This window comes from Ascaphus truei, chromosome 6, assembly GCF_040206685.1.
Source record: "Ascaphus truei isolate aAscTru1 chromosome 6, aAscTru1.hap1, whole genome shotgun sequence".
NCBI classification, from domain to species: Eukaryota; Metazoa; Chordata; class Amphibia; order Anura; family Ascaphidae; genus Ascaphus; species Ascaphus truei.
This window is the reverse complement of record NC_134488.1, coordinates 88,464,478-88,488,796: the sequence shown is the minus strand read 5'-3', so window position 1 is coordinate 88,488,796 and position 24,319 is coordinate 88,464,478. Positions and strand designations below refer to the sequence as shown.

The 24,319-nt window shown below is 40.9% G+C and overlaps 1 protein-coding gene across 2 annotated transcripts in view; it reads right to left on the bottom strand.

The window, feature by feature from the left end:
* Window positions 1-10,365: 10,365 nt before the first annotated feature.
* LOC142497352 (uncharacterized) overlaps window positions 10,366-24,319 on the bottom strand; it is an 81,460-nt gene continuing 67,506 nt past the window's right edge. For both annotated transcript variants that reach the window (XM_075605023.1, XM_075605022.1), the window contains exons 8-13: window positions 22,246-22,382; window positions 21,825-21,887; window positions 21,519-21,650; window positions 16,192-16,313; window positions 13,761-13,855; window positions 10,366-12,412 (exon numbers count right to left, since the gene is read on the bottom strand). In XM_075605023.1, the coding sequence (XP_075461138.1) occupies window positions 12,255-12,412; window positions 13,761-13,855; window positions 16,192-16,313; window positions 21,519-21,650; window positions 21,825-21,887; window positions 22,246-22,382 (707 nt within the window). In that variant the 3' untranslated portion in view covers window positions 10,366-12,254. The remainder of the gene's footprint in view (window positions 12,413-13,760; window positions 13,856-16,191; window positions 16,314-21,518; window positions 21,651-21,824; window positions 21,888-22,245; window positions 22,383-24,319) is intronic.

The following is a 24,319-nucleotide window of genomic DNA, read 5'->3' as shown; positions in this document are numbered from 1 at the left end:
TTGGATGAAAAAGTGGTGTAAAACAGCAGACATAAGTTTATAGGGATCCATGGATAACAAGCAAAAAGTGACACGTTGAGTGCTAATTTGCACGTCATTACCCACAATCCCTGGCTGCAGTGGAAGCATTGTATTCTGAATGACTCTGGAGAAAGTCAGGTTTGTGGACCTGTTGGAGACGTGAATGTGCACAAGTGTTTTTTTTCTTTCTTTCATTCTTTCCTGTACAGGGGAGGTTTTTTTCCCTTCACCTTTTAATTCACTGTGTGTTATTTAACTGAAGAGAGAATACCAATGTGATTCCAAACTTTAATTGGGGCCAATTTATTTTAAATTAAAAAAAATAATAATAATCTTACCCAATTCACATTCATCCCCACATGATACCCACGTCTCTTGAAATTAAAACAGAAACAGAATGTGTGAAGATAAATAATTAAACCAATTTGTGGTAATGTGGTATTGACAAGCACCTAATGGAATAACCCCAAATTTCCTCAAACAAACCCCCACATAAACCACATTTCACTTCCTATTATTATATATTTGCACATGATCAACACAGAATCATTGATGTTTGAAATCTCACTACATAGCTCAGCTTCACTGGACAGCAGTCATATGTACATGAGTGAGTTTAGACTACTGACTTGACAAACGTGTGTTAATGCCTCTTCTTTTATAAAAAAATGCATACAGCATCCTGTAGGAGACAAGTGCAGAGGTATAACCAGGAATACATATTTGGGGGAAAATAAACATTGACTTTTATTTAGCCCGTAGCTTCAAAACAAGAGCTTTAAGGCAGCCTACAAGTAAACAAAACAGCCTATCCCTTTGTAAGGCTAGCGTGTGCAAACTTGGGGGCATGACATTTTAGGTGGGGGAGGGTGGGGGGTATACGGTGCTTACAGAGGCACTGCGCTCTTCCCCACAACATTTAAATAAAATGCAGGGGGAGCGCGCAAGGCCTCTGGAACTGCCTCTTACCTGCTCTCTGGCGGCTTCTGGAAAAATGTTGCCATGACAACGCGGCATCAAATGGCAATGCAGCATCACAGGACACCACCAAAGCCGGAGAGAAGGGGGGGGGGGAGGGGGCAAAGAAAAAGTTTTGCGCACCCCTGGGCTAACATACTTACCAGTCCCTATCTGCAGGACTGTGAGGATTGGCCTCTTAACCTCTGACCCAAAGTCCAAAGAGGTACCTGTTGTCAGGTTATCAGGGACTCCTTCCTGCAGTCCAGGGTCTGGATTGGTGTTCCAAGGGTGATTCCTGTGACAGGTTCCAAGGTTCGCTGAATCCCAGAATACAGGATCTGGTTCCCTGGAATCTCTCTCTGACAGTACCCTCTAGATTCCCTGCAATTTAAGCAGGAGGCTAATTGTCCATAGCTGCAATTAACCAGCTCCCTGCTAGACTCAGCCAGGTGTATTTTCAGCCCTTTTTTTTCAGCCGGGTTAAGGCCGTCACATACATCTCCCGTTTGTGGGTAGCTTGAGCGAATCATGGCTGAAGCCCATCCCTCTACTCTTACTCGAGATGTACCTGTAGCTTGAATGAGAATGGGTGGAGAGAGAGAACCCCAAGTCACACTGGGATTGGGGCCCTTACTCCAGGTGACCTTCACTCATACCAGTTTTTTTTTGTTTTCTCCTCTGGGCCATTATCTGGAGGTGAGTTACCGAGGGTTGCTACCTTTCTGGCAGTTTGTGGCCACGATATGTGACGATGGTTGAGAACACCCGTGACCCAATCCTTGTGGCTGGTATAGATAACCAGCATTCCCATGAAGATGTTAGCATAACTTGGTGCGAACCTTGTGCCCATCGCCGTTCCACAGACCTGCAGGATATAGCTTCCCTCACAGCAGAAATAATTATGCTCCAAAATATAAAGGATAGCATCTTGAAGGAAGTCTATTAATTCCCTTGGTAATTCATGATCCTGCACGAGTATTCTCTGGATGGATGTACGACCTAACTGGTGCTCTATAACAGTATATAGGGATGTTACATTGCAAGTCCCCCAAATACATTGGGGTTGCCATTGGATATCTTTGATTATCTCTAGCACGTGAGTTGTATCTCTAAGATGTATGGAGGTAGGTGGCTCCTGCCCGCCAGAACTCACTCCTCCTCACCTTTTTAACTTGGGAGGTCTTTTCACTTTGCTGCAAGAACAGGATCTACTATGGTTCTTTCCCCTCATACAGAGGTAAAAGGAAGGGTTCACAGTGTAGTGTAGGACCTGCATTAATTTGGTTACACCTGGACTGTTTTATGCAGGCTTATGACGCTTTGGCCAAAGGGTTTAACTAAATAACCAAGTAATTATTATTGAAGTATTTAAACTTTATAGTTATTACCATATATGTTTTGTCAATTGGATGTAGCATTGGGCACCCCTGTCTTTTGTTGTATCTCTAAGATATGATGATAATTTAGAGACATACGTCTGTAAAAAAAAAACATCTATAAATTGCGAAAGGTTAAAAATCAATGATTTAATCCCTGAAACTATGGGTCTACCTGGGGGGTGTGTGATGTTTTTATGGACCTCTGGTATGAAGTAGAATATTGGCACCATAGGATCTTTAGAGTCCAAAAATTCATATTCCTTATCTGTCAATGTTCCACTGTCCATAGAGCTTCAGCGCATGGAGACAAGGCTGGCCATGTAGGGATGCTTCTGATAAGCACAGATGCAGGGCAGGAACTGATGAAGGACTCTGGAAGCAGGGTATGCAGATAAGCCACAGGAACCAAGAAGCTATAGTGCTGGGGATCTACCATTTCAGAACAGGAGCGGGAAGACCCAAGGTAGGCCAAACAGAGATGCTTGTAGCAAGCACAGGTTACCAGGAATACAGCGATTCATGCATTATGCTCAGTCACTTCCTGATGGAAGGGCTGAACCTAAATAGCACGGGCAGCCAATAGGGACAGAGCTGTATAGAAGGCAGCATGAAGCAGACTGCAGTGTAAGTCCAGAACCAGGTGATTCCAATTGCCCAGTACAGGGATGGATTTGCCTGGAAGCTCTATAGCCCTGTAAGGGTGAGTTCCAGCCAAAGCCAGGACCGGCACCCTTACACTTTGCGCCTAGACTCATGATGAACAATCTAGTTCTTTGAGCATAATTGCAGTAATGTGTGTTGTAGTTGCATTGGAGAACAAAACATCATATTGAATTGTAGAGGGTGTCAAGTTTGCTAAGGTGAGTTTGGGGTGCCAAGCCGTATACTATGTCCCCATAGTCGATAATTGGCATTAGCATCTGCTGTGCAATATGCTTTCTAACCAGCAGACTTAGGGAGGATTTGTTCCTGTAAAGTACACCTAGTTTGGCATAGGTTTTGGATGTCAGGGTATCAATGTGCATCCTGAATGTTAAATGGGAGTCAAACCATATGCCCAAGTATTTAAAACTAGTAACAGGAGTTAGTGTGGTTTTAGCATTGATTCTGATCTGGAGCTCAGTCATTGGAAGCTTTAGAAATGTAGCCTTGGTCCCAAATACTATTGTTACAGTCTTGTCAGTGTTTAAAAACAGTTTGTTTTGGGAAATCCAATTTCCAACTCTCAAAATTTCAGATTGAGGTATGTGTTCAAGGTCGGAGAGGCTATGGCTGTGTGCATATAACATTGTGTTATCTGCATACATGTGCATTGAGGCTCTTTTACAAGCTGTAGGAAGATCGTTGATGAACTCTGAGAAGAGTAGGGGCCCCAGAACAGAGCCTTACGGGACACCACAGGTGATATCCAAGGGGTTTTAGTTAGAGCCCGAGATGGACACATGTTGAGATCTACCTGATAGGTAGGAATTAAACCAGTTTAAAGCATGCTTCCCTATTCCAAAGCACTGCAGTTTGTTAAGCAAGATAACATGATCAACAGTATCAAAAGCCTTTGCAAAATCTAGGAGTATTGCACCAGTGAGTTGTCCCCGTTCCATTCCACACTGGATTTCATTGCAAACTTTTTGCAGGGTAGTTACCATGGAGTGTTTGGGGTGAAAGCCAGATTGGAATTGGTTAGGGAAATTTGTCTTGGTATAGTTATCGCTTAATTGGGAGTGAACACATTTTTCCATGACTTTGGAGATTAACCTGTAGTTTGAGACTGTTTTTGTCCCCACTTTTGAAGATTGGGACAACTCTGGCAGTTTTACAGGTCTTAGGGATATGGCCTGCAGACAGAATAGAGTTGACTATGGAAGCAATTGGTTTGGCAGTAGCTGGGGCACCAAGTCTTAGGAACTTAGATTGCAGTAAGTCAGGTCAATATTGGCTGCTTAGTTTTAATTTGAGGAGCGCTTGTGTAATCTTCTCTTCGGATGCTGGGACAAATTGAAAATTGTGAGCAGTTTTGGGAGAGGGTGGGGCTATATGGGTATTCACAGAATGAGGTTCATTTTTGTGTTTGGGTTGCGTTTAGCTAATAAGTTAGTATCCCAACCCACAAAGTTATCATTGAATGCACTTGCAATATCAGTGGGGTTTGTCAGAGTAATATCCTCAGTGATATTACTTGGTTGTTGATGGCTAGAAGGCTGGAATATATTGTTGATAACCTTCCAGAAGTTAGCTGGGTTTGATGTATTCTGGTGAAGAGTTTCAGAGTAATATTGTGCTTTTACATGTCTTGTTTGCCTTGTGCACATGTTCCACAGGCATCTGTAGCGATTAAGATCCTTGGTAGTGCCAGTTACTTTTGTAGCTTTTCCACAAGGCATCCCTGAAATGGTAGAGTGCTATACGGTCAGTTGTAACCCACGGAAGGTGGGTTGGGAAATGAGTTCCGTTAGGTTAAGTGACTTGGGTTGTATCTGGATGTATTGTTTTTTTTGTGTCGAGCCAATTGAAGTTGAAATCCCCAAGAACTAGCAGCTCACTCTTCTCGTTCTGAGAGGAAATGGAGCCAAGAAACTGTGTGATATCAGTCAGGGACTGGAGAAGGGATTTAGGGGGGCAGTAGATGCCAGCAACCAAGATAGTCTTAGAAAAGGGGAGGCAGATTTTGCCAAATAGGATTTCAAAAGAGGGTGGGCTTTGGGGGCAATTTAACAGTGTAAATTGTAAGGAGTCTGCAATATAAAATAACACCCCTCTTCCTCTCTTTGACCTATCCCTGATAGAAATGGAGTATCCCTGAATGGTGATACTTGCATCAGGGGTTTTAGGGGTTAGCCATGTTTCTGTGAGAACGATGGCTTTGGTTTTATGCATAAGGCACCATAACCTTAGTTCATCCAGTTTGGGCAGCAGGCTCCGGATATTTATATTTGCGACAGATAGACCTTCTTGTAATTCGAAGGGGGTATTCTCAGGGGTATGGGACAGAGGTGAAAAGGGAGGGCCTGGGTTAAGTTCAATATCACTTGCTAAAGAGAGTAACAGTAGGAGTAGACATTTGAGTAGTTGTTTGCAAGTTGTAAATTTGTGATGTTTGCCATTAGAGTGAGCGGTGGTTGGTGTGCTGGTTTTCAGAGTTCTCCACCAACATTTAGTTAATAGTGCATGGCTTTTGAGTAATCCAGGGTGTATGGTGATGTTGGGTGTGGGCCAGGAGGGAGGAGTTTGTAGTGGATAGAGAGAGTAACATTTCCATGAGGCCACGAGAGAACAAAGTTGAGGTACATACCAGGTTCATTATCACAGAGGTAGGTAATGTTGCATGAAGCTGTTATGAGCCAAGTGAGTGTGTGCAGACTAAACAGCATGGGTGTGCCTTTTCCTTGTCAAAATGTTTTGCTGCATTGCAATGCTAGGGAATGAGTTTGTTCCTTTGCGCTATACCCTCACTGTAAATATCCATATGTTGCAATACTGTTATTGTATATACATCCCAGTTGATCACTTTACACTCTTAGTCTACTATCTCCTATTATCCCTAACTGTTCAACCTGTCAGGCTTTAATGCTTTTTTAAGCAAGAGTAGAGGTGACCGGCGCATCCAATATAGAACAGTCCCATAGGTGTGTGTGTGTGTGTGTGTATATGTGTATGTGTGTGTGTGTATGTGTGTATATGTGTATGTGTGTGTGTATATATATATATATATATATATATATGATCCTCTTATTTTTGGCAGTGCGCTGCCTTTTTTGCCTTTTTAATGCTTCATTAGCCATTATGTATGGCACAATATTAACTATTCCAAAATAGCTATCTGTATATCCTTAATCTCAGTAATTTTCTATTAGCTATTATCTATGGTTGATATTGTTAATTATAATTAACAATTTATATATAGTTCCAAATCTTGTTCACCATTTGATGCTATTTAGCATTTATTTATGATGTGTAGTCAAATATGTATCTATGTAATGTGAAGTTCAATAACTCCTATGATTGAAACAGTACTCACGCAGGGTGAATGATACAATAGCAGTGCTCCTACCAATGAATTTTGAATTCTGCTGCATTAATCTACTTGAAAGCTGGAGCCTTTCTGTTATAATTACCAGGCATGGGTTCTGTTTTTGGCACTTTAAGGGTTAATTTCCCTTGATTGTGGATTGTTTTCTCCCCATCTCTTAATTGAAGAGACTTCATAAGGATGAATCTTGCCTCATGTGATCACTATGCCCCCGAGGAAGTAAGCCATTTCTTACGAAACACGTAGGGTGTTTGCTGTTATACATCCTATATTCGCTGAGCCTGGTTGTTGCTGCCGTTTTTATTGCTCTACGGCTGTCTGCTATCTTGTTCTCTAAAGAACTTCAGTAATGTGCTGGAGAGCGCAGAGAGAGGCAGTGTCCCTGTGAGTCAGCTGGGAAGGATTGAAGACGGTGCGCATGACGTCATCACGTAGAGCCGAGCGGAGAACCAGGAAGAGCTTTCCCCTGCTGACGTTGTGCTACAGACTACACATGGATGCCGCGGGACCTTCCGCTGGAGCCCTGCAGCAGAAACCCAATCAGAGAGACTGGAGACCGGAGGAATTCAAATCAAGGGACTATCTTATATTATTATACACCGCGTTTAAAGGAGGAATTACATTGTGAGTGGCACTCCTGGTGTCCGTTTTATTAAATTTTAGTTATCTTGTGGATCTATACTATGTTTTTATTTTCTCTCTATTATTAAGATAACTTCCTATTAACTGTATCCACTCACCATCAACTGGTGACTACGTCAAAGAATTTCAGTGCAGTGTGACTTTTTTTTAAATCACAATCAATGTTTGCATTCATGTGCACTGCATAAAGGGTGAAATTATTTACTAGTCACACTGAAAGTGATCTTCTCCAATACTTAACCTGTGTTCAGCTCTCCTGTTTAGTGTCTTCAAACAACTGTAGTCTGACTTTAAGCATGTCAGTTTTGTCTACTGTCATTTTCTTGGGTAATCAGTGGGTTATCTACCCAAGGAAAATATTGAAGAAGTACAAGGAGACTGTTGACCTCCTGGCGAGAGACATCCAGCTCTATATTGGAGAGTATGGAACTCTTTCTGGAAGATCTCACACTCGTTTACCTAGACTGTGAAACTCTTCCTGGGAGACTTCCAGCTTGGCACGGAGACTGAATCTCTATCCAAGAGACTTTGAGCTCCATACTGAAGCTGTCAAATTCCTTTTGAGACCTTCCGCGCTATGCACAGAGACGGAGATTCCTTCCGAGATGGTCCAAAACTCAACACTGAGATGGAGGGCCTTCTTTTGAGCTGCCTCCTGCTTCAAGTCAGCAATAACTTAGTCTGAGCGGCTGTTTCTTGACCATGTTGGCAACAATGGCGTTCACCGTCTTCAGCTCAGCGTCAAAACTTCAAAGTCGCTACACAAATGACACTCCATGTTCATTACAGTCCCACAGTTAAAAGGGAGTGTGAGCAGACATCTCTGTAGCTTGGCGTTAGCTTCCATCTCCGTTTTCATATCTTTCATGGAGATCACAGTCATGCCTGGCAGTTTGCAGTGCATCTTCAGGGCTGGTCATGGGACTGTCACTTATTGGTTCCAGCTCCGCTTCCCTAGTATTGTTTATTGAGGGTTCTCATTGTCAGAACAAGACAGACACTTCTTTGGGGTACACAACATCTTCTGCCTTGGGCCCTCTGGGGATTCCAAATTTCTCAGGATGAATCCTCAATTTGCTGTAGGCTGCAGGGCATTTCGGCCTCCCCTTTCCTCCCAGTGGGATCTGCGGACGTGTCTGACCCTTCCATGGTGTAGAGAACCTAGTTTCTTCTTTTTACGCCTTTTGTTGCTTTTGACGACTCCATCCCATCATATACTGGCGTTTCCTTTGTTTGAAACTTCAGCAGTTTCACAGCATCCACCATGCTTTTCTTGAGGTTGCATTAGCTGGTGGAAATATTCGGCTTTCAGCTGGTCCCACTCTTGCTGCCGCCACTCATATTCACGGTCATAGAAACCAGTCTTTTTGGTGTGTAGAGTTCAGGCAGCTCCACCATCCTAGGGGTGTTTTGTGGGTACATCACATTTCTGGGCCCACATAAGAGACATCCTCCTTATCAATATCCTCGTAGAACCAGAAGGGACACTCTTCCGTGTGGCCGGGTTCATTACAGGAACACAACATTTTGCCCTCCAGGTGTATTCTTCCCCTGACCTCAGGAGGCTCTATCACTGTAATGGTGATAGATTCTCTCCGAATATGCTAGAACCCCAGCTAGTAGTCCAGGTGAGCGGACTTCACTTTTATAGTTTGTAGCTCTCACATTCGTCTCTGTAGACTTTTTTTGAGCGCCCATTTAAAAATCCCATGTTTGCTTCTTTTTTTGTCTTCTGGGGTTGACTTTGGTCACAGAGTCTGTACCTTGCGTGGGTCACCGTCTGTCGCAGTCCCCTCCAGACAGTGGCTTTTTCCAGTGCAGTGTAGCTGTCTTTATGTGTAGCCCTTTAATTCGTCACTTCTGCACGTAGTTCTTTTGTTCTTGGTTTTGTTGCTCAAGCTGTTGCAGAAACTGTAGGCAAACAAAACCACAACAAATTTTTGAATTTCAAGGGCCACCTCTCGTCCCACTTCCACATGTAGGAAATGAGTGCAGTGGTATAACTAGGGAGACAGATTTGTGGGGGGTGGGGGGAATATACACTGTCTTTTATTTAGCCCGTAGCTTCAAAAACAACATAACTATATGTAGCTTACATAGCTTACAACAAAAACAAAAAAACAAAAAGTAGTCTATCCCTTTATAAGGGCTGACTCACACTTCCCCATCCCTATCTGCAGGGCTGGGAGGGTGGGCCTCTTAACCTCTGACCCAAAGTGAAACTCTACACTGAGATAGAGGGCAGTTTTTGGTTTTCCTGTTTGGTTTGGAGTACCTGTTATCAGGGGCTCTTTTCCACAGTCCAGTGTCTGGTTTGGTGTTCCAGGGGTGATTCCTCTGACAGGCACCAGGGTCTGCTGCATTCTGGAAGAGGATCTGGTTCCCTTGGATATCTCTCTCTCTCTCTCTCTCTCTCTGTCAGCACCCTCTAGATCCCCTGCAGTTGAAGTAGGAGGCTTTTCTACCTGACTGGTGAGCTAGCTGGAAACTGGCTAACTATCTTTAGCTGCAATTAACCAGATCCCTGCTGTACTAAGCCAGATACATGCTTTCTATGTGGAACCCTTTGTAGACAGGAGTTAAGGCCCTGTTACAGGTCCACTTCACATAAATCAATGAGCCCATCAGGAAGCACCTTTAGCACCTAAAAAACATTTTTGTTTATGTAGAATGTCCGACTGCTTAACTAGATGCAACCACAAGGCGACAGAGTACCCAGAGAGAACTGACACATACCAATCTAAACTTAAACGTCAGGCTCTGTTGATAATGTCACCACTGTTTAGTGTCGGGGTCCTGGGCAGTCATAAGTGGAAAAGACTTACATACGGTATGTTCGAAGCAAAAGTTTGTGTTGCCATGTTCAACTCATGGCAACTACCACAACCCTGAAAGTGGCAATCCCCAACAGAAACCTATGAGTTGTTAGTATATTCCCACTGATAAGCTCTTAAAAGTTTTTGGTTAAAATCATTATATTCTTAACCTTTAGCTCATACGTTCAACTGAGCATTTAATATTTAAAATGCTTACTTCGTATCTCCTGAAACGCGCATCATATTTTAATAATAAGGACAACATTTGTATGGGCAAGAAGGAAAGGTCCATGGTCAGCGAGGACTGCTCGTTGAAGGCAAGAGTATTTTTTATGTCTGCACATGAGTTATTGAAGTAACATTTTCACCCCGTCTTTAACTGATAAACCTGGTGTGTTTTGGTCACCAATGTTACAGCTCGACTGCTTTGCAGATAGTATCATATACAAAATACATATCGTATAGTATAGTATACAACTCCATAGAAAAAAAGCAGGTGTAATGGAAAACGCCACATAGGTGAATGTATTAGAAATTTTAATCCTAAATACTACTGAAAATTGTATCTACTGGTGACCTAATTACTTTGTTGTTTATCATTTCAAATCTTGATACTTCATCTTTACACCATATACTGCAGCATATATGATTTACAGAGCATCATAAATTACGATTAAATATTACAAAAGAAATCTGAAAAGCCTGCAAATTTTCATCTTACATAATAAGAAACATTCTCCATCTTTCTCATGCTAGTTTTAGTACCAGAAATATTGTTTCAATATTACTGCGCATTTTGATATTTAGGATGACCAATAACCAAATGGAAGATGATGAATATCATTTAATTAGTACCGAAGAATTATATTGCAAAAATAAATTCATAGGATTGAGGAATCATGGCTATGTATCAAGCTCTAAACATAGATTATGTGCGAATAAACAGATGCAGAGAGCAGTATTTCAAACATGCATGTTTCAGCATAAATGTATCAAGCTATTATTTGAAGAACAGTAGCTTGGGAGGAGTTACAAATTAAACATATGGGATACTATATGTCAACTGTTGTGTCAGGAGAAGTAATTTTTCTTACTTTACCCACAGCCAGAAAGCACAGTCAAAGATTTGCTCTAATTGTTAGAAAGTTGATATGCAAGTATTTTAGAGCAGTGTTTTTCCACCAGGGTTCCTAGGAACCCTTGGGTTACCCGGGCATCCTTAAAGGGTTCCCTGAAATTCTCTGGTCATTGGAAAATTGTATCAAGTATAAAAGAATTTACAATGCATCTTATCACAGAGTTGCTATTTGACATGGTTGGGGGTTCCCTCAGACTTCACTTAGTGTTCCTTAACCAAAAAAAGGTTGAAAACCACTGTTTTCGACACTTCATGTTCATCTCTACACCATGTTCATGAGGTTGATACATGCCCTCATATTATCAAGGCTACAGTACATTCTTATTGCTCAAACATATTAGGACTAAAAGTCAATCAAATGAATGAAATGAACATCAACGACAGGAAGAAATAATACTGCTTGTATTTTATATCAAAAACATTTTTCAAAGTAAAATTCTAAAGGCATTTTGGATCTATACACAAAAGCACCAGAAAGTATTACAACAAAAAAAATGCATCAGTGCAAAATGTTTAAAAAAAATAATATATGCATATGAAACACTGCATTTTTTTTGTAATTCAATGATTGCTACATAATAATATTAATAATAATAATAGTAGTAGAATTTAGTATAAATGTAGAACAAAAAGTGTGTAAGCAGACTTAAAAAATATATATATATTGTGGAAATAACAAACCAAAAAAAAAGTTCTCACATTCTGGGGGTTGCTCATCAATCTGTGATCATGCCAATTGAGGCTTCAACGTGAGTTTGTGCGATAGTGCCCCAATTGGCACTACAGCAGTATAATGAACAACACCCTCTGTGTGTAAATATTTATATCTGGATTTATCAAAATGTATCATTCAAATTCATTCTCCTTTTAAACTGCTTTGGGAAATGAATTTACAGGGTGGCTCAAAAAACAAACAAACAAAAAAAACAAAACAGAAATGTGCAAGCCACAATGAATCCTCATGAATACTGTATAGTAGATTAAACTGCTACTGTAATCATAATAATCCTCTAGGGGATCTGGATAAAACGTTAGTATGTGCTTCTTCATCGCCAAACATACAGTACATCTTGGTTTGGCTCCATCATAAATCAGCCATTCTCTAGAGTCGAAAAATGCCTAAGGCACCTGAATGCAGAAATCAGATTATCTTCTTCATCCCTGAATGAGTTAATACCACTTGTGTTGACACACATTGAAGAAATCCACAATGTTGATTTAACACTGAGCACAAAGTTTGGCAATAGGATGATGGGTAGACTGAGAACAAGTCACTGCTGCTTGCAGCTTTCCTTCTTGTCTTTGGGTTTACTGCGCCCCAATTTCTCTGGCTGACGTTTGGTCGGTGGTATAAATATAGGTTCCACACTATCGTCCATGAAGTCGTAGAAGCCATCAACTGGAACAGTCTGGGCAGAAACTGGAAACTCTAGATTAAAAAAACAGAACGAAAAAAACTTGGTTACATTTTTGAACATTGCCATTCCTCACAGGGACCCGTTTTTTGCTTTGCCTAATATAACAGAAAACTTCAATTGGATAGAAAATGGGCACAAAGCAATTTAAGGCAGTGACTGCACAGCAGAAATGTTTGCACAGCACAAGCCAATGACCACTTACTAACATTACATTGAGAGATAGAGAGGAAAAAACAGGTAACAGCGCTCACAGCTTCTCCAACCAGCCAACGCATTGAAAAAATAAAAAACTTTATTGAATACACAGATAAAGTCCACCATTGGACGAAACGCGTCAGAGTGAACTGCTGCTGATGTTCACTGTTTGTATTCAATAAAGTTTTTTATTTTTTCAGTGTGTTGGCTGGTTGGAGAAGCTGTGACCGCTGTTACCTGTTTTTTCCTCTCTTATCGTCACTTCCGGCTGGAGCACGCCGACACCACGAGCAGCCGGGACAGAGGCTGCTCACACATCAGAATTACAGGCAGACTGCTACATTTCCTGTTAGTACTGACCAGCTGAATTGCGACATCGTTGGACACAGGGTGGAGGTGTGGCCGACGGACACCGGATACATTGACTTACCTTGAGGCACCTCCCTGGAGGTGCCTTTCTGTACATCTACTGGAGTATACCTCCGAGCCCACCACCCTGATTTAGTCCGGATAAGCTTATATAGCCCTTATATCATTATTCTAAGAAGAGTGGTGTCTTCCTCCCTGATTTACGGACTGGTATAAATTACAGCCTGGGTAGTAGCCTCGGTATACCTAGGGGGTCACCCCCCATATTTTCTATTCTACATTGAGATACAGAAAATACTGGTAAGGTATATAAATGTTATACATTTTCAATTGATATTGCTTATTGTTGAATAGCTAACACATGCTACAGTGTGTTTTCATTTTTTAACACTATAGTGAAATGTCACAATAAGAAACCATAATTTAACCCTTTGAGTGCCGAATGGGCAGTGGCACCACAGTGCCCTAGGCACGTTGTAATCAACCGATAGTGATGTCTGTGATGTCTGTGATGAGGCGAATGGATGAGGACTCATCCTCTTCAATTCCACTTCTGACCAGATGGCATTCAGCACTCTACAGCACTCTATAGGAGCACAGAATGCCATTTCCCCATACACAACTAGTACCGGGAGTGCTAGACCCCATGATGTGGGGGATAAAGCAGCAAGTCTCCCAAAAAAATATTTTGGAGAATAGTACTGCAGATTGTGGCTTTAAAGCAACATGCACACTTTCATACACTCTTCAAGCATAACAAGGCATGCTTGGATACTTTGCTCTTGGAGTCATTACCTTGGGAGCAAACAGCAAACACATCATTATGCGTTTCCTTTTTTGATTTGAAAGTAGGATCGAGTTCTTCTGCAATGTTTCTGGATGACCTCAGCCTGAAACAAACCGACATGGTATGGTGAATTAGCGCTAAATCAATTGTTAATGCCTTTGTGACGGCCATTGTAAAACACATTAAGACATCTCTTAAAGTTGAAGAGCAGTGGATTTCAGTAAGCCCTTCTGGCAATGGTGTTAAGGAATGTATACTTCTTGACATTGTCAAATGGTGAAACATCTACAACTCATGTTTTTATTTCAAGAATGACACTTTATGATAAGTCAATGGTCATGGGACAGGTGATGTTAATATACATTAAGGAACAATAATACCATAATTGGTAGCAAGTGCTAATAACATTAAAATAATTCTGAAAGTCACACACTTGTTTTAGCTTTACAGGTGTTCAAGGTGTTTTAAGGTAAAATAGTAAAAAAAAAAAAAACAACAATCAAATTAACCATTTTTACAATAACTGTCTACAGTACAAGACCCAGACATGGAACCCATGGGAGTATCTGAATGTCTTCCACAGGTTCCAAGAAAACCAGCTTAATTGTTACATGGTCACACTGCAGATATGTGCAGATCGTTACTCGTAATCCTTGTTGTCAGAGCAGTTTAGGTGCCATGTGGCAATAGAGAGAATTAAGTAGATTTTGGGATCCTGTGGAAAACAATAAACTCATGGGTTCTTTGTCATTGCTGAACCGTCTACTATATTTCTAAGCATCACAGCCTTAAGTGTCTGGCTTGCAGCCACACCCTATATGTATAACCTTACAATTCCAATGGTTCTACTTTATAGAACAAAACCTTTACTGACTAACCAACTGTTAAAAATGCAACCTCAGGTTTTGTATCGGGCATTGCATTGTGCTGCGAATGTGTTGCTTTAAAGGGGAAAAAAATCAATTTAGTTTTTTACCCAGAACGAGTACAAATTTTGACAAAAGCAAAAGTTGTTAAATGGATCAGTGGCACTTAATATAAACCTACATTCTGATAATAACATGATCTGCATTGTTAACACGCGAGTATCTTAGAGCAAAAATTGAAAGGTTGGTTGCAACAAACTGACAGACATGGTAAGTGTAGAGAAATATTTCCATTCTTAGCAACTTCATCTGAATTTAATAATATCAAGGAGAGTTCCTCAAGTATCTGGTTAGTAAGTTAAAAAAAAAATGATGATGACGCAAACTGAGTAATATTTGTTATTTAAATTTCCATTTGTGCTCAGTCAATAAGAGTGATACTAGGACAAATACAAGCCCACAATGTGTGGGCCTAGCCGGGTATGGCTATTTTTAGTAGAGTGTTTTTTTAAGTGTGACTCTTGATTGATGTTTTACTTTTAAGTGTGCCTTCAGTCATGTGACCTGTTGATAGAAGGCTGTCTGAAAATGTAATAATCTTAAATCAATGCTTTATTAGAAAGAAAAGTCTTTAAAGACAAAGACCTGTCTCTAACCCTCTGGCCATGTCTCTTTGAAGCCAAGTGAGATACTGATACTTGTGTTAGTTATATTTGCTTCTGCTTAACGATATCTATGAATAAGGGATTTTACATCTTGACATTAAAATGTGCAGGCCAAGAGAAGTAATACTCCAAATCTATGGCCTATACTTCAATAAACCACAGAGTATATTATTATTATTATTCAAGTGAAGTCATATAATCAGATAGTGAAAGGGGCATTGCCTCTTGTCCTATTTTTTTTTTTTTTTTTTTATTAATTTAACAGTTAGTTCCTTGCCTTTATGGCAATGCAATCATCTAAGCTGCCAATTGATCCTTTCTCCCGTGATCCATCGGTGAAGATCCTGCTTCCCAGGGCACGCAATGGCAAGAGAGGAAGTGGTGTAGCGTCCTAAATAGTTGCTATAACAGCCCAAAAAGGCTTAATACATTAAAAAGGGCCTAGATTGAAAAAAATGTATGTATTTTTTAAAATCTTTATGCATTAACAGAACTCAATTGGATCTTCCTCAAAGCAACCAGATTGTGAGCCTTGACAGCCTTTTAATTATAGACATAACGGTCTATCAAACACTCAATTATTTTCTGAGCCCTTAGCCACATGTTTACAAATATCAAAAAGTAAAAGGACTAAGGACTTGCACACACAGAGTACGGTACTAACAAATACAGTATTAGTAGAAAAACAGTGTAAAGCCTGACTTGCTTTACTATAAAGAATACAATTTACATTTTTATAGAAAATTATTTTAAACACAAAACTCAAGTAAGAATGTAAAGAAAAAAAGAAAAAAAAACACAGTAATGTATGGGCATTATCATGATGTTCTGGGATATCTGTAAATTGTAAGATTTCTCTATAACTATGGCTTAAAATAGGATATAAAAATATATGACTGGTATTTTACTTGGTGTGGTTGACAATTCCTTCTGCTGTTGAAATCTCCGTTCTCTCTGGGGTGCGACATTCAGCAGGGGATGCGAGGCCCTCAGAGTCCAGCCGCCCCTGGTTACAAGGCAGCTCTTCATTCTAATGGAATCAGACTGGATTAGCTTCTTTTCTTACAGGATTACCTAAGAAAACCTAACCACTGGTACCAAAAAGCAGTAAAGGCTTCTTCACTTCTGCAGTATTGTAATGGATTCGTCTCTGCAAGTTGGTCTATTAAATGTTGCGTAAATGTGCTTTATGACTATCAGCAAAGCAAAAAACAAAATGTCTGGCAATGTATGGGTTGCCCTAATCCTACAATCTATGGCCTGTGGGATTAGTCTGACATCCTCCCTAAAGAAATACCTACAATGATTACTTGAAATAACCAGTGTTTATTTATACTCTGTAGTTCACAGAGTTAGAAAGTAATGAGGTAATCAACTAGTCTTTGATTAGTTCAATGGACAACAGCCTAGAGGAGTGATTTTCAACTGGGGTTGAGAGGAGACAGAGAGAGAGAGACAGAGAGAAAGAAAGAGGAGGAAGGGAGAGAAGGGAGGTGAGAGAGGAGGGGGGGTGAGAGAGGGAGGGGGGTGAGAGGGATGGGGGTTAGAGGAGGAGGGGGGTGAGAGGAGGGGGGTGAGAGGAGGGGGGGTGAGAGGAGGGGGGGTGAGAGGAGGGGGAGTGAGAGGGGGGGTGAGAGAGGAGGAGGGGGGGTGAGAGAGGAGGAGGGGGGGTGAGAGAGGAGGGGGGGTGAGAGAGGAGGGGGGTGAGGGGAGGGGGGGTGAGAGAGGAGTGGGGTGAGAGAGGAGGAGAGAGGGAACAGGAGAGAGAGGGGGAAGAGGAGAGAGAGGGGGGGAGAAGAGGAGAGAGAGGGGAGAGAAGAGGAGAGAGAGGGGAGAGAAGAGGATAGAGGGGGGAGAGAAGAGGATAGAGGGGGGGAGAAGAGGATAGAGGGGGGAGAAGAGGATAGAGGTGGGAGAAGAGGAGAGAGGGGGAGAGTGGGGGAAAGAGGAGAGGGGGGGGAAAGAGGAGAGGGGGGGGAAGAGGAGAGACGGTGGAGGAAAGAGGAGAGACGGTGAGGAAAGAGGATAGAAGGGGGAGGAAAGAGGAGAGAGGGGGAGGAGAGAGGGAGAGACTAAGGCTGGGGAAAGGAGGGGGGGAGGGGAGAAAGAGAGAGATGCTCCAGCTCGGGTTTACAGCTCCCGCAACAATTTAATTTAAATGTTCCAGGGACACCCTTGCTTCTGGAGAAATAGACCTGGCGTGGTGCGGGAGCTTTAAACCCCAGCTACAGGCATCCCCTATGGAGGCCCGGAATTTTGGGCACCCTGACAAGTTGTTCAGGCAATCAGCTTTCAGTTCTCATCCACATAGAGTGAGGGTCAGGGGAGGTGATTGGACAGGAGGCACCAGCAAAGAACTGACTCCTCCCCCACCCTGCCTGCAGAGAGCTCCGCACAGGAGAGTGAAGGGAAAGGTTTGTATGTCTGTGCGTGTCTGATGTGTGTTTTGTGGGTGTAGAGAGGGGCAGCAGTGTCTGTTTTGTTGGGGTTTGTGTGTGTGTGTGTGTGTGTGTGTGTGTGTGTGTGTGTGTGTGTGTGTGTGTTTTATGGGTGTAGAGGGTGGAGGGCTGCATAGTTTTTGTTGGTGTGTGTGTCTGCAGTGTGTGGGTTTACAGGGGGGGGGCTGCAGAGTGTTTGCGGGTATAGAGGGGAGGCTGCTGGTGTGTTTTGTGGGTGTAGTGGGGGCCTGCAGTGTGTGTCTTTAGTGGGTGCAGATTGTGTTTTGTTGGTGTTTGCGTGTCTGCAGTTTTGTGGGTTTACAGGGGGCTGCAGTGTGTGTTTGTGGGTGTAGAGGGGGGCTGCTGTGTGTATTGTGTGTGGTCTTGTTAGTGTAGAGGATGGAGGAGGACTGCAGTGTTTTGTGGGTGTAGAAGAGGGGGGCTACAGAGTCTGTGTAGGGGGGCTGCAGTGTGTGTGTGTGTATATATATATATATATATATATATATATATATATATATATATATATATATATATATGCAAATATAGCTGTATGCATATTTGCTTTCCTGTGGAGGGTTTTTGTCACTTTTTTTACTCACCATAACTTAACTCAGTAGTGTGTATATATATATATATATATATATATATATATATATATATATATATATATATATATATATATATATATATATATATATACACTAGGTGATTACCTAGTCTATAGTCTCAAACCAGCTTAGCCATTACAACCAACCTCACACTGATGATACCCATCAAGGTTGAAACATGTCTGTGAGTGGGTTTAATGGCTTTGCATCTCATCCCAGCCTCTGTCTAAAAGCTGTGCTTAAAACAGCATTCATTGGCTTGAGGATTTGCTTGTGTAATACGAGCTTGAGACAAAAGGTGGCACTGAGTGCTCATGTGCATGTCATTTCCCAGAATCCCTTGCTGCAGTGGAAGCGCTGTATGCTGGGCGATAATGGGGAAAGACAGGGTTGCATACCTGTCTAAGACATGCAAATGAACATACAGTAATATTTACAGTTGATATATATATAGATATATATATCTATATATATATATATATATATATATATATATAGATATATATATCTATATATATATATATATATATATATATATATATATAGGGACTGTGTCTGTACAATTTTTTTTTAATAAACACGTGCAGTAAAAGCAAAAGAATGCAGACGATCATGCTGATAGAAATCAATATGACCACAAAATTGTCGATTTTTTTAAATGAAAAATGTAAAAAAAAAAAAAAAAAAATTTACGCTTACATTTAGCCTATAATAGTAATAATCCCTTAAGAATATGGCATTACTTGTCAATAATGCCCTGGCTGGGTTAAAGGCCCTCGACGTCATTATTGGCCAGTAATGCCCTGTTATTCAGGGATTATTACTTAATTATAGGCTAAAGCTGTTAAATTCCGGGCATTATTGAAATCCCCGCTCTCTGGTTAAAATTCCGGACATTATTCATTCAGTAATGGGGCAGAATTTTTGGCACCCTGCCAAGTTTTTCAACCAATCAACTTTCAGTTCTATCCACACAGAGTGAAAGTAGCTCTCAGACAGGGGAGGTGATTGGACAGGAGACACCAGCAAGGCACTGACTCCTCCCCCACCCTGCCTGCAGAGAGCTCCACACAGGAGAGTGAGGGAAAGGTGTGTGTCTCTCCTGTGTGTTTTGTGGGTCTAGAGGGCGACAGCAGTGTGTTTTGTGGGTGTAGATGGGCAGCAGTCTGTTTTGTTGGTGTGTGTGTGGCTGCAGTGTGTGGGTTTACAGGAGCCTGCAGTGGTGTAGAGGGGGGTACTGGTGAGTGGTTTTTTCTTCTTCTCCTTGTTCTTTTTATTGATTTTCCAACATTGCTGGTAAACATGACAGATTTCAACACATCTTTACAATTTCCCATGTTTAAATTATACTTAAAAGGAAAGAAATATATATAAGTAAAAAGGTCTAAAAATCAGATGCTCAAACGTAACTCAAAAATACACTATTTTGAAATTAAATTAACTCACTGAATGTGCAAAACATAACTTTAGTCGGACACATATTACAGACGTTAGGTTCGGATATACTGTTCTCCTGTCTTGATACCCTTTTAGCCTGGTTCTCTTCTCCCTCTGTTTAGGTTTGTTTTGTGGGTATAGAAGGGGGCAGAAGTCTGTTTTGTTGGTGTGTGTGTTTGAGCAGTGTGGGTGTAGAGGGGGCCTGCAGTGTGTGTGTCTTCAGTGGGTGTAGAGTGGAGGAGTGCTGCAGAGTATGTTTTGTTGTGTGTGTGTCTGCAGTTTTGTGGGTTTACAGGGGGGCTGCAGTGTGTTTGTGAGTGTATGGGGGGACGGGACTTCAGTGTGTATTTTGCAGTGTAGAGGGTGGAAGGAAGAGTGGTTTGTGGGTGTAGAGTGCCCCCCCCCCCCCCCGGCTGCAGAGTGTTTGTGTGTGTATATAGCGACATAGGAGATACATAATATTAGGGCTTCATAGAAGTAGTATATAATTACAAAATATAGAAGCAACCTAATAAGGGGGGGGAGTTTAAAAGGGAGAAATGGAGATGGCCATTGAAGTGTTGGAGGCAATCTCTGGGACCTTAACAGATCAACCTTTCCAGTTGTGACATCTCCGGTTTCCTGGTAGCAGTTCCACAGCACTGGGGGAGCCTCGATCTGTGGACTTCTATTGCAGACAATCCGGATGGTGGTGATATTATCACAAATTGCTTGAATTGGTTTTTATCTTGTGAGTGTATTTCTCCCCCCCCCCCCTCCCCTCCCTTCTACAATTAAATGTACTCTATTATGCTATGGGGCATGCACTCTCTCCTCTTTATATATATATATATATATATATATAAAAAAAAAATGTAAATAATAATAATAATAATAATAATAATAATAATAAATATATATATATATATATATATATACCTAAATTTAGCCTATAATAGTAATAATCCCCACAAAACAGGGCATTACTGGCCAATAATGCCCTGTCCTTCGGCGGTTATTACTTAATTACTCTGCTTTTCCTTCGTGGGTGTACAGTGTCACAGACGCTGCTCTTAAAACGTGCGTTCATTTTCATTTGCTGAACAAAGTGCATATTTAGAAATGAGAAAGAAAACCACTGCCCACAGAAATCTCCACTACAGATCTGTCAATTCCTTCACAAAAAAAGACGTGGTAGGAACTCCTGGTAAGTGAGGTAAACCGTGCTGCAGTGATAATGAGTCGAGGGAAGCACGTGCTCGGGGAGAAGCACAGGGAAATGATGCTGCTTTGTGTAAAGTGTAACTGAACAGTGATTGGGAAATGTAAAAAAACTTCCAAAACAAAAGAGAAAATTAAATAATGTAAAGACATTTTTTCTTCTTCAGATCTGGACTGACTTTCTTCACATATTGGAGAAAGTGTACTATTTACCTTGATTGGATTTTTCTAGTAGTGCCTATTAGAAGTTTTTATCCTTTAAACACTACATGCAACACTTTTGCAAGATGTGCTTGTGGTGGATTTACATCAGTACATATACGGCAATCCACAGCATAGAAAGTGACACAAATTGTTGGTTGTTACATGTTTTGTTGAACCAGCATGAGAATTCTTCCTGGATTACACAAACTTTCAAGACCTTCCAACTCTTTCCTACTGATATACAGTGGCTTTTTTGTTAAGGTCACGTTCACACACATTGCGACACTTCTGGTACGGATTCCATAAAAATAAATAGAATGATCTTTGGATTGCATTGAGATTTACCTTAATTCCTATGGTTCTCCTCTCAGAAAAGCTACAGACACTGCTGTCATCGTCACTCTCTCTCTGTAGATCTAGCTCTTCTGATCTCCTATGAGCCTTCAGCTCCTGTCGCTGAATATACTTTGCAATCTCCTAGAACATTGCAGCCAGAAAAAGACAGATATGTTTTAAATGTGTAAAAGTTTTCAACATTCCCTAAACGGTGTATTAAATTGTATGGTGTAATCATACTGAAAGGTAGTAATCTTGTGAAAAAACAACCAAATAAATTTCTATTTCAATCTATTTCTGTTCTCCCCAGCTTACCTCGTCTTGTGCAACCTGAGCAGCCCGGAAATCTTCATGCTGTTCCTTACGTTTCAGTTTCGCCTGAACAAGATATTAGAATTCAATTAAAACATAGGAACCGAGGGATGCTTGGCAAGACCCATAAAGAACAGACAGTTGTATCGTGGATCATACTATAATAAAAAATGCAATACAACACAACAACCAACCATTGAAACCAGAGCAGTTTTAGCCATCGTACAACTAACAAACCAGTGCACTTCTTGATATGCCCACTACTAACATGTAAGTTATGAATATAATTTCAGTTTGGCAGCAAGATACTTAAACTAGCCGAGAAATATCTCGGGCAGAGGGGCCTTCCATGTATTCTTATGCAAAATGACAAAGGCCCCTATGCCTGCAAAAGGCCCTTCCTCCCCCCAGCAGGAACACCTACTATGCGCTTCTCTTCTTCCTCCTGCAGCTGTTGAGCCAATTCTTCATCTTCTAAAAGCTGATCTGAATTCTTAACATGTAAGTCTGCCATCTGCCATTTGAGGGGATCTATATCAAAGCCCGGCCTGGAGTCCTCACCTTGCCAAAGACAAATACAATCAGCTACAAACATGCAACTGCTAGAACTTCACTTAAGTGTTATCCATATTTCTCTTGAGTACTCATGCCATAAATGTTTGCTATTTAAACATTAAATATGGGGTCTGAATGTAACTATTTTAAGTGAAAGTTTATTCATATTATTTATTTGCATTTCTTCATCATGGATTGGTGGAGGTAGTAGTTGTATTCTACACTAGTTTACATTGTACCCTCGGATCGCCTTTGAAATTCACTTAGCAAAACTTATCCCCAAAGAATTCTTACACCATCATAATATACATTTCTAGCCTATTGAGGTATAAATAGATTCTCACTTCCGTATGGAAAATCTCTAACCAAGAATAACACCAAGAAAAGAAAGCAGAGAAATAACTACTTTACGCTATTTGAAAATAAAAATATTTACAATAGTGAGCAGGTAAAACCTACTATGGATCAATGAGACTTTGTTAATTATTTCTTGTTAGTAAAACTTCATTGCTAGGGACAGAAGTCCCCTTCATGTAGTCAATGTACACGTGTTGGCTTGCATTGTGCATCACATGTTCGCAAAGCAAAATACCATTTGGTGACCTAATTATAGCAACAGGTTGGTCTTTACGTACAAATAACATTATTATTAATCAAAGTAACACTGAAACGTACTTTGTACATATACAAGGTATTTCAAAGATGTCTTGTTCATCTCTAACTTGTTCATAAATAGCCTTATTCAAGGCTGCAGTTCAAGTTCATGACAACACTGAGAATGAACATGGTGCTGTAATAATCAATACTGAATGGGAAAACACACTTCCAACATCCTATGCTTGAAGGATAGAGATCTAGCAAACATTATCAAAGCCTACCCAATAATCCTATATCACTGCCCTTTGCTAGTGCACTTAGGTCCTTTACCCACTTTGAAATACCAACAGAAAAACAGCCTGTGTGAAGGTCTCTTCTTTTCAGCGCTAGTCCTAAAAACGAAGAAGTGCTGGAACTCACTTTGGGGCAAATTCATCAAGTTCTGTTACGGGTTAGTGCACCCGATCCTGCGTTAACTCCCATGGACTTGAATGTGAGTTAAAGCTGATCGGCTGCACTAACCTGTACGGCCACTTGATAAATCTACACTTTGGGAATGGTGGTTTACAACGGGAGGGGTAAAGATGAGAAGATGAACTAGTGCAATTTTAACATGCCATTTCAAATTAGTGGTACGGATCTAAAATTCAGGAGATCTCAACTTTGAAATAGGAATGTATTAGCGCAATCTTTTCTTATTGTATGTTTATGACATTACAATTGAAAGGAAAGAACATTTACTTTGAAAAGACAGATAATATTTCTACATACAAAAAGTACTCTGCATGATTGGGTTCCATTATATTTCAACCACTGGGCAGGGGACACACATTGGGCATCATTTATCCAAGTTTTGGTCCATTCTTGCAATATAGGAAGAAACGGAAGCCAATACATGCTTATTAATTGAAACTACATTTTGACAGATCTCTTTAATACCTGGCTCGGTGACGTTCTCTTGGCATTTTTTTTTTGCCATCTCCTCAACTCCACAATTTAAAATCACGGATGTGGATACCAGCAAAAAGATAAAGCAACAGAGGGATTCAAATCTTATGAAAAAGGTGTGTCCTATATTGCTATGTGGTGGTGTGTTTCTAATCGGAACAAAGTTCTTGTAGGTTTCCTTGCTACTCTCGCACTGTTCCTGGTGGTTGCTGCCGTTTAGGAAAGTGGCAAGCAGGCAGCAAAATCGACAGCTAACTCCGCCATGGTATTTCTGTTGGGACTACCTTACGTTCTCATCTCTAAGGCAAAGGAAAGTTGCCGGTTCTGAACGCAAATATAATCTTCCATGTTTATTTTCAGATTAGGAAAGCCATGAATTGCAGCAGCTGCAAAATATA